The following is a 14,457-nucleotide window of genomic DNA, read 5'->3' on the forward strand; positions in this document are numbered from 1 at the left end:
TTGTCTAAAAATTACAGACGTCTGCAATCTTAACTGTAACCACTTTAAAAAGTGTGCATGTACTAGAGCTGCTAAAAATTTATGTACTTAGAAGTGTTCCAAGTGAAAATACCACCCTCCCTCCCACCCTCCAAGCCCAGGCAAAGCTGTTTTCCCCTTTAGAACATAAGCACCAAGAAGGTTACTTTTTTTGGTAGTGTGCATAATTGTGCTGGCTTGGGGTTTGAGTCCTTAAATTGGACTTCTTCCTCTACATTTCAGATTTTTTTCTCTCTTTCTGACAGTAGTACCAATCCTATGTCTGTAATGGAAAAGGGACCACTACTTTGGTCTCCTCTGTAAGAATTACCTCTATGAGATTTTATTTTAAAATAAAGCATGTCTACTACTAAGGACCTTTTAAACCTACTTTATATTCTCACAAGTTGGCTTTTTATGATTCTGCCAACCACAGCAGTAACTAAGACAACATCACCTGGTAGAGACAAAAAAAATAATTGTTTTTTTTAGATCTAAACTTGACAATGAAAAAACGGAATGTTCGAGATGCAATGTCAGTCCTAGAAGAAGCCTTTTGAAGGTGGATATGATCATTTAAAATTAAGAGCTAAAGATTAAAGACTGAGAGTTAAAATAGCACTCTGTTTCTCCAGATGAAAACTACTACCAGTCTCTTATTCCTTTGTCAACTCTCATTTGTTCCATAATGAGAGCTTTAAAGAGCAGTAGAATTACTTTACTGGATTCTTCTATGCCTCCTGAATATGCAAAGAGCAAATAAAACCCCCACCCTTGATCCACAGACATTCAATCTTTTTACAGCAATCACTGTGATCTGTAAAACAGACATATATTCCCAGATGTGCATATTTAGACGTGTATTCAACCCTCCTGGCATAACAGAATTTGTACAGTGTAAAGAAGTACTTTCCTATAAAAACGATACCTTGTGGTACATCACACAGGATACCCCTGAAGCACAGGATGTCAATACTGACCACCAAAAAGTAGCTTTATTTATAAATAAAGAAAATGCATTTTTAAATGCTCCCTGTAACATGTGTATGTCGCACTAGATTTTGACATCATCTATATCCATGGTGACTGCGAATTTAAATCATTAAGGACACAGTAAGTTCCAAGAACAGTTAATGGAAATCTTTTACAGACCTCAGTATGTTTTGGATTCAATCCTGCATTAGGGTCACAACACTTCTTGTCTCTCCACTTGACCCGGGTATACTCATTTGATAGGGATTAAAGAGGTGAAACTGATATTAAAATTTGATACTGTAAATCAGAGCAAATACAATGGTTCTATAGCCTCACTGAATTTAATATCTTACAGTAGTATAAAGTTTACACATAGTTTCATATTTATTTCAGAAGATACTGACAAAACTGAAAATATTTTATAAAATCTATTCAATTTAGTACTTCTCTGCAAACGCATTCTCAGCTTGAACAATGTATTAAACTTCGGTAAAACCAGGAAACCTCCCCTTCAAAAGGAGAAGCCGTTCACTTAGACAGAACCAAAGTGCTATGTAGAGAAGGAAATCTCTTCAGCCTTTGATGCCTCCTGCGGTGACACACCACAGTGACACACCACAGTGACACACCACAGTGACACACCACAGTGACACCAGGAGCGTGACCTATAGCAGCAAAGCAACCAATACATCGCATCCTACTCCCAGGTGTCAGACATCAGCCCCGAGCACATCAACTGCAAGGGTAGAGGAGAGCTCAGTGAAACAGTGTCACTTGCCAGGTGTCCACAGAACCAACAACTTTCTGAACCTACAGCAGCTTTAGCCTCAATTTCCATTTTTTCTTTCCTCTGCTGTATACATCCCATCTCTACTCATTTTCATGGCAAGGTCTAAATTAATTTCCAATGTCTTTAACAAAACATAAACTAGTATTTTATTCTCAACAGACCAGTTATCAAAACAGCAGAAATATTATAGATGCATATCCAAAGCAAAGCCAAGGTAAAATTAAAAGCTGAATCATCATTATATATTGCACCAAATTCTGAAATTGCAGAAGAAACATGAAAGAAATTTGAAATTCATTACTTATTACATTTCTCTAAAAAGGCCCCAACTTACTAATATGCAGAAATAGAAGCTTTAAATGTAGTTTGCAAGTAGTTAATAATCCAGACAGTCCTAGATTCACTACGAAACAAACTGAAAGGACTCAAATGTGAAGTTTAGTATTAATAAAACCCACTTGTACTAGTATATTAATAATTCAGAATAAACACATGTATAAAACAACAATACATTTTGGTATGTGTTAATTGAAGGTGTAGTATGCCATCGCAGCCCAAAGCCATAAAATTAACATAAGCTGATTGCACGTTAACGGAAGCCATTGTACAAATAAACCCTGGGGTAGGTACCGTGGTGAGAAGGTCATGGTCAGCACCATGATCTGTGCAAGAAAGCAGTTTGCCAACAGGTCTATAAAATACTACAGTATTTCATCATGAGAAGTATTTCTTTAATTTCCATGAAGAAGAAAACCTTGTGATACCCGGCATCCCAGTTGTTGTTTGTAGTCAATGAGAAAACAGGCTTTTAAAACACAGAAGAAAACCTGGGTGTCCAAATATTATCCATTGTGCCATTTCATTTTACCTTAATAGCTCATACTCTGTGTGAAGTATGTTGCTAGAAAAGGAAAGAGCAATATTCATGCTTATTCGATATTAGTATGTAAAAATCATGTTCCACAACCATTAGTCTTTGTTGTCTTATTCAGAAAAGAGCAGCATTCTTTCCCTGATCAGTTTATTCTTAAGAAAGAGCTGGTGACCCGTGCTTTCACGTTCCCCACGGGGATTATTTTCATTCTTTACTCACTGAACTATGAACTCCAGAAGAAAAACATTTTTGTGATATTTATTATTAATCTATGTTAATAACACACAACAATTAATAGAAATCACAAAATAAGAAATGAGTAAGACTGTCAAAATGTTGTCAAAGTCTTTGACCCCAATTTCTTTAGCTGAATACAAACCAGGTATGTGATGGAAACTACCTCGACTCGAACAGAAATTTTGAAGAAGACAAAAATAAATGGGTACTAGATAATTAAGGCAATTAAACCACATGCAATTATCCACTTGTCAAACTCTACTGGATTTCCCACACTACAAATATGCTTTCATTCTCTTCTATTGCTTCATTGGTAGAATTATAGCATTGAACACGCAGTTACAAAAGTAGACTTTAAGTAAAGAAAGGTAAGAAATCAAAGAGTTTGAGCTATCATAAGCTCATTTTTGATACCTTGCTCTATACTGCCACTTCTTACTGGAACTTGCGGCAGCTGCCTTCCCCTGCGACTGCTGAAGGACGTGTCTGCAGGAGGAGACTGCGTGGGGCTTCCTTGCTGATGTATTCTGCAAACAAATTAAGATAAAAGTAAAATACCCCAAATGAAGACAGTTTTTATATTCTGAATTTTAAACACATATTAAGGTGCATATACTGAAGGTGGATTTGAAAAAGTTTGCACTGGATGTATGCCCATGCACATACTCAGGTCTAGATACCCCGTTAACTTGTGAGGCCTCACGTTAATGTCTCTGACTGCCTTAAACTATGGAGAAATATTTTCTTTTGTTGGGGTTTTTATACTCTTGGTTGTTGGGTTTTTTTGTAGTAAAGAACTAGTCAAAAAACACTGAACAAAAAGCCGTTTTCTAAGAACCATTTATGGTTATGTCTCACAATTATGTATGTCCTCCTGCACTGCTACAAGAGCAATATAAAATGCCACCTCTATATTTTATTAACTTTTGTGTTCCCTTTGTGCTGATGCAATAATTACCCAAGGCCACAGAGAACTAGGACAGCACGTATCTATTCCCATTGGATAATGCGTTGTTCTTCCCTGAACTCAAAGAAGGAAAAAGACCTTTGCGCTGGGTACTGGGGGGGAACGCGGGTGTGTGCACACAAAGAATGGGTGAGATTTTTAATATTTGTACCTAAGAAAATACCCGAAGCTGCTCTGGCTGAACTCTAGCTGGCACGATTTCAGAGCATCTGGGCTACTCGACTCCTTATTCATAGATGCAGCATCTGAGTGTAACGCATCAAGCACCTTTGGAACGCCGGTAAGTTTGCACTTAAAATAAGTAGGGCCACCTCTAATAATGAGGGGAAAAGGTTAAGAAGACAAAACAAAGATGAGAAGCAGCAGATTGCTGAGCGGGAGAGCTTACTCTCTAAATGCCCTCACCAGCTACAGCGGCGTCACGCTCGCTGGAGGGGATGAGCACTGGTCATCCTCTACACTAAGGCTGCAAGCAGATAATTTGGGATTTTAAGTAACATATTTATGCAAATTGAAATAGTGTTGTCTGTCACACTACAGAGATCAGCTGACTTCCTCTTAGCCTGCAGGATCAGAGTTAGCTGTGTGAAAAGCATGTGATTTCCTGCATGGTGTTTAAGAAAAATATTGATAGTTGTCATATGGATACAGAACAATGCGCAACAATGGAAGGAATAAACATGGGCAATCGTGTAAGTTTGCATTGGATGTACGCCCCACGAACAACACGTGTGACAACAGTACCAGCATGGAGCAGGCCATGAACACCTAGCTTCACCACAAAGTACTTCTGTTCCTAAAACATACTTTTTACCTTTATTAAAAATATTAACTGGATTTCACTTATTGTCCTAAAAAAGGGCAATATGTAACTTCCTTGTTTTCCTTAGGAGTTTAAATTAACACATCTATTTAAGTATCTTTCTGCTGTAAGCCCTAAACCAGAAATATAGTTCTGAAGGAACTCTGATGAAAATAGAATTAAAATATGCAGTAAATTGATTAATCATGTTAGCATAATAAAGGATAATTATTAGTAGTGTAATAACTGCATACACTGCAAGTATATAACCTGAAATATTTGACGTTTGCCGAGTGACAAAGCACTCTAACTGTGCTTCTTGCCTCTTCCTTGGTTTCCCACCAGGGCAGCATTTTGTCAATGGTATCACTGCATCTGCTGCTCTCTCAGAAACGTCCATTTCCTGAGACATCATTTCACTGGGGTTTTGGGTTTCTGTTAAACTTCTGCAGACTTACAAAGTCTCCCTTCACACGCCCAGCACGACCTTCTCATAAGATTCAGTCAAAGTTCCCAAGGGCCTGTCTAGTTGATATGACTATCACACACTGAAAAGTCATCCTAAAAACAATTATATATATATATATATATATATGAGATAACATGCAGATGCCCACCCAGGATAAAAACCAGGTTTTGTTTCAAACCCATTTCAGCAGTAACAGTTCCTGTGGACATCCAGCCACACCACAGCAAAAGCAGGATGCTGTTGCCCCCGCTACGTTCTCTCTCCTAAACCCTAACACACAATGGCCCTGCTGACAACCGAGACATTCCTGCAGAGACTGATTCCCTTATTGTAAAAGATGCTTACAATAACTAAGATGAGCTGAGTTCTGAAAATGCCTGTTTCTCCATGCTGGTGAGATGGTAAAAGTAGTCCATGCCAACTACTGAATTCAACCAGCTTTTAAGCATCCATCTTCTCAGACGTTTAAATATCGTCACTTCCATAAGGTAAATGTGGATCCCATTCTGTGCCAGAAACCGCTTGCTTGATTTTACTATGCTTTTTACTTTTTTTTTTTTTTTACTTGCTTTTACTATGAATTAATGTCCCAATCTAATGAAGTCATCATGTTCTCCATTCTGATTTTTCTCATTTTAGAGGCTAAATATCCTGGAATTTATCTGAGAGCCCTGTGAAGCACAGGGTTCCACTGAAGCACAGACACTTCACCTCATTCACTTGGAAGGTGACTTCTTACTTTTTCAGTGATACCCATTTTACAGACCTGTCCCCTTCCAAAGACAGAGGATCTGCTTAACTAAAATGAAGACAAATTAGGCTTAAGACTTGCGTTAGCTGGGGTATGCCATTGAGACAAATCTGATACGTGGAGTGCAAATGAAAAGTGGTCTAAAAGGAGAAAAGCTGGAATGGAGTTAAGGACTTGCTGGGCGAGGAGAAAGATCAGCTGCTGAAAGGAAGAAATCTGCAAACGGCTGCTCAGGAGAAGGAGCCAGAAAGGAAAAATCCCGGGAGACAAAAGCTCCTGTACGACAGAGGAAAGGAGACAGGGGTGAGATAAGAAGAATGGAGAGGAGAGGGATTTGGGAGAGAAATGATACCCGGAGAGCGATGAGCCTGCAATAAGCTGACAGCTGTGTGCCATCTCCTGGTCCCTCCACAGGAAGGTAACGTTAGAGGCAGAAAACCTGTTACTTGCATTGGCACCCTACGGGCTCCAGCTCTGCCTGCGCACAAGGAACCCCAAACTCCTCTCTCTCCAGAGGCACATGCTGAATTACACAGAGAGAGTAGGAGTAGAGAGCACTGCCAGCCAGCGTCCGGCAGGAGACTGTACCTGGCACCACAAACCCGCCAGGGCACCTCCAAACTGGCACTTCTGGGGTGACCAGTTACGGCTGAAAGAAATTTTAGGATTGGGATGAACCCAGTTTTACCACAGTTTTTCTCATTCATTCAAGCACAGATACCATTTGATTTTCATGTAATCATTTTTACTCCTTCAGAAGATTTTTCTGAATCCCATCTTGAAGGCTTATAACTATCCTGAAAAGGTTTATTTTTCCCCTTTTATGTGTACTTCCTACACTATCACAAGACATAGAGAACTTAATCTTACAGAGCGTGATGAAAAGTTTTCTAGCTGATGGCATGCTGGCAACTAATTCCAGTAATCTGCTTAGCTAATAGTAGACAAGATCTGCAAACTGCAAAATAAAGACCAAATCTAAGACAGAAATGGATATTTGAGGAAGACATAGTCTTGAGCTATATTTGCCATTTGACAAGAAAATTAATTGCCTGTCCTATTATGAAAACTTTCTGGCACTAGTTAAACATTATATCTATGATGAAACACTAAACCACAGCACTCAGATGTATTTAGACATTTGTGTCTCACATCTAATAGCAGTGAATCATTTTATGGAAACACAAACCTACACCATGTGCCACAGAGATATAAAAAGAAGCAGCAAAATTCACATTTCCCTATGCTCTTCTATAGGTTCATCGCTTTTAAGATCATTAGTAATCAGAACTGGCTTTTATCTTTGGAACCTAAAAATGTAACTATGGGGACTCATACTTTTGGTAACTTTGCTTAACTTCAGGGGAAAAGAACCCTAACAGATTTATGTTTTTTACTTAGTTTTCCTAATCAGCTAAGAAAAGCAAATTCACATTGCTTCAAAAAAAACCAAAAAGAAACAAACACACACACCCCCAAACCAACAACACTTTCACCCCCATCCCCAAACACTAGCACCAGGTAGTGAGTTCCCAATTATTACCTGGGAACATATTGATGCCAAATTTATCCCAGCACAGCAATGACTAGAGTATGCACTTTCAATCCATTAAATCCCATTAAAATTCTGTATATAGGCACTGTAGCAATATTTCAAGTGGCTTCTAGACTCACGCTTTCTGACATACATTAATAAATCCTCTTTATACATTATAACTACGGATAACTAAATCCTCATTGTACATTATAACTATGAGAAGCTTTGAAATGTCCAGGTTAAAAAAAAATCTCAGCATTTCAGACCTGGGCTGGTCATTGCAAGAAAAGAAACACGTTGCCCAAGCCTCAAAAATGCCTCTTCATAAATAGGACTCCATGCTCATTCTTAAGAGATGGAGCCCATTTGGAACTGGCATATTCAGCATAACATCCCCAAATCACAGTCCCTGCAAACCTGCTCCTACATCACCTGCAACACCTGAAATGTTAAGTATTTCAAAATTATGATCTACATCTTGTGTATATTGAGATTACTGTAAAACTAATCAGAGTAAACAGGATTTATTGAGGTGTATGTTTCTGACCTGTGCAGTGATCTTAACCTCTGTAGAAGAAGGATGCTCCCAGCTGACACTGCAATCCCAGCTGTGAAATGCAAATGCATCTGCAGACACAGGGGCTGGAGCAGCCACTTCCCTCTGCCCTTTCGCCACCAGAATCTCTTATATGTTCTTTTCCTTCACTATCCTTTCTGTTGCCATACTTTGCAGTTAGGTTTATGTTCCCATTTCTTCCCCTCCCATTTACCCTGTATCTCTTTCCCACCCTATCTCCCTCCTCACTCTCCTGCTATCTCTCCAGCCGCACGGTCCCAGCAGTTACCACGAGCCTTCAGCCCTTTGGGCCTCGGTCCCAGCAGCTCCCCTCACTCTTCAAAAGTTAGGAAAAAACAGGGGAAAAAATGGCTGTGGTGATTTCAATGGCAAAACTGCCCCTGGTTTAACCACAGCGAGGATTTCAGCCATCACTTGGGTAATTTCTCTGGTCTAAACTGAAAAAGCCCCTGGGCTGTTGTGACAACAGAATCATCAAAACCAAGAAAAATGCAACTGTTGCTTTTGGATGAGGAACCATAATCTGGAACTTGAGGCAGGAAAATAAAATAAAAGCTCTGAAGTTTTGCCACATAAGGGGCATTTGCATTGAAAATAAAAATGTGTCTCTGTTGTGCATGGAAGTTTTTCAGCCCTCGCGATGTAAACAGAGGGACGTTCCTCCTCGGCTCAGCAACTAACGGAAACCCTGACAAAGGCAGGGTCCCCCCCCTCCTCACTGCTCTTCAGCCAGTGCACAGGCTTTAAACCTTAACTAGATGTACTTATGAATTAGTATATATTTTTATTTTTTTCACTTTTACTTCAGAATTTGAATACATAACCCTGTGCTACTGCAGCATCAAAGTTAGAAGTTACAACAAAAATACAAGTGTAGGAAAATTCAAGGAATACAAAGGTCAAAGTCCCAGTGTTTATATTAACTTTAAGTAATGTTAGATCATACAATTTCCTATATGTATCTAAATGTGTAACTTAATGTTTTTATATTATAAAGTGAAATTAATTTGATCAGGGTCATCTTGAGTTACTAATCTGTCAATATGGGTTTTTTTAATCCTCAATTTTTTTGTATAATAGATGAGATTTTTTGAAAAAAGGCCAGTGGTAAAGCACAGAGAATGTTCTGTCCCACACTAATGAAATAATTCTACACATTCCCAAATTTCATCTTGCAGAGATCAAGACAGTGGCAACGCCTCATGTTTTGGTTCATAAAGCAGATGGACTGCAAGTCCTTCCCACCCAGTTTATCTGCAACGATGGAGAATGCCAGAACAATTCCGTATGTAAGCAACGCAGCAAGCAGTGCTAATAACAGAAATTCAGAGTAAATACTAGTGTAAATTACGACAACACAGCTTTTGGTACGGTGACGGGTATATTCCAAAGCCCGGGGTCAGAGGGACTGTAGGAGACGCTCGCTCACGGATCAGCAATCCTACCTTTCTGTGTCAGAGGCGGGGCCTTTCCTAGCTTGTTTTTGGCTGCTATATCTTTCCACTTTTCTGGACTGCCTGTGAAATGACATGTCACAAAAGAAATAAACAAAGAAGAAAAAGAATACAGAAATGTGAAGATTATTCATTAATGTATTATAAAGGCAATAGCAGCAATGGCTGAGGGATGAGGAGGTGACACCCATGGCCATGAGCGCGGGGGGAGGTGAGGGTCAGGACACTGCCCCGATGAGGGGGGCTGAGGCTGAGGGTGGGAGAGTTACGAGGTACCAAAATGGGGGAGAACATTAATCCTGACCGAACCCGCGGCTGGCTCCCCTGCACAGCCTGCATCTGATCAGAAACAATGACTCCTCGGGGGCTTTTTGGTTGTCTCTGAACAGCAGGAGGAACAAACGCAGAGCAGACAGCAGGAAAAAATGTTGCAGAAAGGACCAGGAACTACTATTCAAATGTCAACTTTAAAAATGACTTTTAAACCTACATTTCAAAAGTAAAACAAATACTGTATCATATCAGATATAAATAATGCTGTCACTATACAAATAAAAACTTGGCTTTTCAAAAATCTTATTTTTAAAACTTGTTAAAGTTTTTTTTAGAAACAATTTAAAGCAGTTTTACCTTTTCTACTCAATATAAGTAAGTTAGATGTTTATTTCATTCGCTTGCTACTTTCCCACATAAATCTTTTATAGAATTCATCTGACATTTGGCTAGTGAGGCATTAATTATCTCTGTCAATTTAAGCATTTACTTTGATAGTAAATAGGATCAATGAACAGGGACATGAGTCAATAAGTGTAAGAACGAAGGTAAAGCGTGTTTCACCATTATGACCCGGGACTATAAATATACTATGACCATCTCTGCAAGTCCTTGGGTGTTCCAAAATTTTCTTTACTATCCATAGTAATATGAGCATTTACAAATCAGGGTTTAGAATATTAAACCTCTGATAATCATCAATATATATTAATTTTTTTGAATAAGAAGTGTATACAGTATTTCCAGAGTGGTCAAAACCAGGGAGCGATGATTATTCATTGACAGACCAGAAATGTTGATAATGCCTAACCGGCATCTCACACCGGTTCAAGAGACATGTAAGGATATAATCAATGTCAATCAATGTCACATAATAAGCTATAAAAGAATTACTGTGGGCGACACAAATAGATAAAAATAATATTTAAAAAAACACATTTTCCTGTTAAACTTTTGTGGTTAGAAAGTGTAATCCAGTGTTTAAACTGGAAAATGCCTAAACAGCTGTAACAGCAAATTATACCCAGAGAACAGAATGACAGAGGATTTGCATTATTTGTACCCACTGCAGTGTTCGATGAGCTTTTATTGTGGTGCAGTGTGCTCCACAACAAAGGAAATACTGCAGCAAAATACAAGATGTTTTTTGCACTAGCAGAGGTCGTTACCCAATGCTTTCCGGGTTGTAAAAGAGTATATTTTCTTACCAAAAAATGATATATCAGATTAAAAATTAAAATCCCCTTTGTCCTTAAATTATTTTCTCCAGATTTATTTTTTGTATATTCTCATTACTTTTTCATTCTTTTCTATACCAGGAAAAAAATCAAGATGGATACACAGGGAAACACAGAATAAATGCTGCAGCTTCACTTAAAAGCTGAGGTCAGAGCAGTATTTCCAGTTACGCAGGTCACAGACTGCAGCAGCGTTGCCTCACAGGGCGTCACCTTCTTCATCCTCTTTTTGGTGGGCTTATTTCCCTCCCACTCCTGCGACACCACGTGCCAGGCAGAAGAAGAGCCCGTGGTGACTACCCTTTGTAGGGTGGAGATGCTGAGGGCAGGACGTAGCTTCCTGGGAGCAGCGACAAAGTGATGCACAGCACTAGAGCTGGGAACACTCATTCCTCCGCCCTCTGTGCTGTCCCTGTGAGCAGCACAGGTTAGAAATAGCTTTGGAAAAAACAATTCCCTTTCTGTTCCCTATCTCTCGCTACGATGGTGCTGCACAGGGTTCCCTATGGCTCCAGAGCATCCATAGCCCCGGCACTCACAGCCGTCCCGTCCCGAGCACAGGGAGGGCACCCACAGGCACCTGGGTACCAGGGGGGTCCTTTCCTGCCCAGTACGGTGTCTGGAGAGCGCACTGGGGATAAGAACGCTCACCTCATACTCAAATTTACCTCTTAAATGTAGTTTATAGAGGATTAAATATTATCTATGGACAATACATGCATATATCAAAATAGAAAATAGAAATCAAAATCAAAATAGAAAAAAGTATCTATGTGCAAGTTTTATGCAGAGCAAGCGAAGGACATACTATAACCAACACCTCGTTTACTGGCAACTACAATTGGAGTAAATTAGGATACCTCTGTGGTGCTCCAGGTTTAGCACTTAGGTGGTCTACACTGTCCTGTTTTGGAATGCAAGACTCCAGCGTCCTTGTTCTTCATGAAATTTGGGAACATGGATGTGAATTTGGGCAGAATGAGCAGAAACAGAGAGATGGTCACATGCAGCGAAGGTGGAGACATGAGCAAATACATAAACCAAAAGCATTCAGGCACCCTCTGCCAATTAAGACTACGTTTCTCATTTCCCCTTCTGTTGATTTAACCCATACACTTTAAGGAAATGTTAACATTTTTAGACATAATGTCAACAATCTCAGATGCAATAAAGAATGAAAGCCGCAACCATATTTTTAAAAACCTTTACACTCAACACACTGAATGGCAGCACTGTGGCTTCATCGCTGCCATTATCCTTCCTGAGAATTCACCTACACTATTGTTCCATACATAAATATATATAACTTTACAGAACATTTTCCCTTCGGACTTTGAAAAATGCAGAATTTGTCATTATATTGTGAAATTCTCCTGAAAAGGCAAGTAAATGTCATAATTTCGTATTTGATGAAAACTTCATGTTCCGTTGCCAGCCGGTCTGCACTAGTAATAATTAACAGCAACTCCATAGCAAGGTAGAATAACTGACTCAGCATTTTTTAACAAATTCAAATAAAGTTCAGAATATTTCTTAATTTCTATATTCTAATTTCTGCTGAAGCTGCTTTAGAACTTCAGAATTTGTTCTCAGCTTTCAATTTAGCATAAATATTACTAGCTTGTTGGTTTATTACTAGTTTTTAGGGAATATATGGTGAAAAAAAATTCTTGATAAGGTGTAACAATGTAAGGTTTTCTTCAAATATTAAATTTGGCTTTTAATGAGAAAACTCAGAAAAATTTCAGTTGACTAATAATCTAGGGTATGTAATAAATTTGCATCTATAGCTCCATTAGGGTGAGGAAATGCTAAAATTCCTCTTTAGGATCATAAATCTACCACCTGTGACACCAAGTGACTGAGCAATTTGCCTTGTAAGGTGTACAGCCAAGCGCTGTCTGTGACGTTATGTACAGACAAACCATTCACAGGTCTTGTTCCAAAGACCCATGTGCCTCAAAGTATTTATCACTGTTGAGTGGAAACAAGATCTACACACAGAAATATGATAATAGGCCTACCAAAATTAAAAATTACTACTCCTAAAGTGACAAAGTAACATTTTTAGAATGAATAGAATAGAATAGAATTCAGTGTCTAACATTTAAAATTATTTATTACCAGCTTGTACAAGAGACCTCAGTGGTTTGCAGTGAGTCTGGTCATCAACGTCATGTTCAACGCTTCCTGACTTTTCCTGAAGATTTGTTAAAGGCTGTACCTCCACGGTAAGTGAGCTGGGAGGTGACAGCTACTCTGAGGGCTTTGTAGCTCCTCACACTCACTCCTCGGACTCTGCTCAGGTCCTGGAAAACTGCCTCCCTGGTCGAGTCACACAGAGTTGCTGGAAAGACGGGAGAGCCCAGCCCGGCTCACGCAGTCCACACTGGCTGCACCAGCACAGCTCCAGCTCCACCGCTGGCATCGGCTCCACAGCCAGCATAGTCTTGGTTATACATTGAAATTAGATGTGTACTCCTCAAGAAGAACAGTCTCAATACAATTCCCACCTACCATTAAATGCTCAACTTTCATTGCCTTTCTTTTTATCATCATTTACAATTCCCCATTTTTTTTCACCTTGCACACTTTCTAGTTTCTAATACAAAACCCCAAAAAACCTCCCAGTAATGAAGCTATCAAATCCAAACTAAAACATCATTCTTTGAAATATCCCAAAGAAATACGTGATACTAACCAAACACTTGTTAATTCTAAGCACTGCCCATGTCTTCATTTTGCCAAGGTACATTAAGGAGTCACTCCTTCTGATATGGCAAGTGAATGAATTCCAGAATAACAACAATCTTGCCAAGACCTTTACTAAAACTTAACTTGTGAATCATTATCAATAAATACAATGTTGCAAAAACTCAATTTAAATTATCAGAATTAGAAATAACGCATAAGTCATATGTTTAAGAAATGTATTCAGAAATAGAACTTCTTGATTGCACTCTATATGCAAATTGGGCCAATTTGTAAGATAAATCTGGCATGTACTCAGATGAAGAATAAGATGACATCTGTCAAAGCCAATTAGTCTGTGAAAAGCGAGAGCAGCAATAAGCCGTTAGTTACCCCTGCTGAGCCATCAGACACTCCTGCCCCACACCCACGGCATGGCTTCTCAAACTGAGACAAGCACAGCTTAAAAAAAGGAATTATGGAACTGAGGGATGTTGGCCAACTGCCAAAGGCACAGGAAACGGTGAGAATAAATGTAAACTTAAAGAGCAGAAAACAAAGGTAAAGGCCCTTTGACTCCCTCCTGATACCCTCTCTCCAGACAAGGTGGGCTATTGCTTTGTATTGGGCACACGATGCAAAGAGCCCAGCATTCTCTGAACTTCTCTCAATCTGGGAGAAAGATCCTGGAACTGGGAGGCTGCAACCACTCCTAGAATCATGGAATGGTTTGGGTTGGAAGGGACCCTTAAAGGCCATCTAGTCCAACCCCCCTACCATGAGCAAGGACGTCTTCAACTCGAG

The 14,457-nt window shown here is 39.4% G+C and overlaps 1 protein-coding gene across 12 annotated transcripts in view; it reads right to left on the reverse strand.

The window, feature by feature from the left end:
• The window catches only part of RIMS1 (regulating synaptic membrane exocytosis 1), a 227,620-nt gene that overhangs the window by 65,859 nt on the left and 147,304 nt on the right, over positions 1-14,457 (reverse strand). For 6 of the 12 annotated variants that reach the window (XM_014949336.1, XM_014949338.1, XM_014949341.1 and 3 more), the window contains 3 exons: positions 11,823-11,900; positions 9,443-9,514; positions 3,309-3,421 (listed from right to left, as the gene is read on the reverse strand). In XM_014949336.1, the coding sequence (XP_014804822.1) occupies positions 3,309-3,421; positions 9,443-9,514; positions 11,823-11,900 (263 nt within the window). The remainder of the gene's footprint in view (positions 1-3,308; positions 3,422-9,442; positions 9,515-11,822; positions 11,901-14,457) is intronic. The other 6 variants (XM_014949342.1, XM_014949343.1, XM_014949345.1 and 3 more) reach the window with 2 other exon arrangements.

The sequence above is a fragment of the Calidris pugnax genome, unplaced genomic scaffold (assembly GCF_001431845.1).
Source record: "Calidris pugnax isolate Ruff unplaced genomic scaffold, ASM143184v1 scaffold132, whole genome shotgun sequence".
Lineage (NCBI taxonomy): Eukaryota > Metazoa > Chordata > Aves > Charadriiformes > Scolopacidae > Calidris > Calidris pugnax.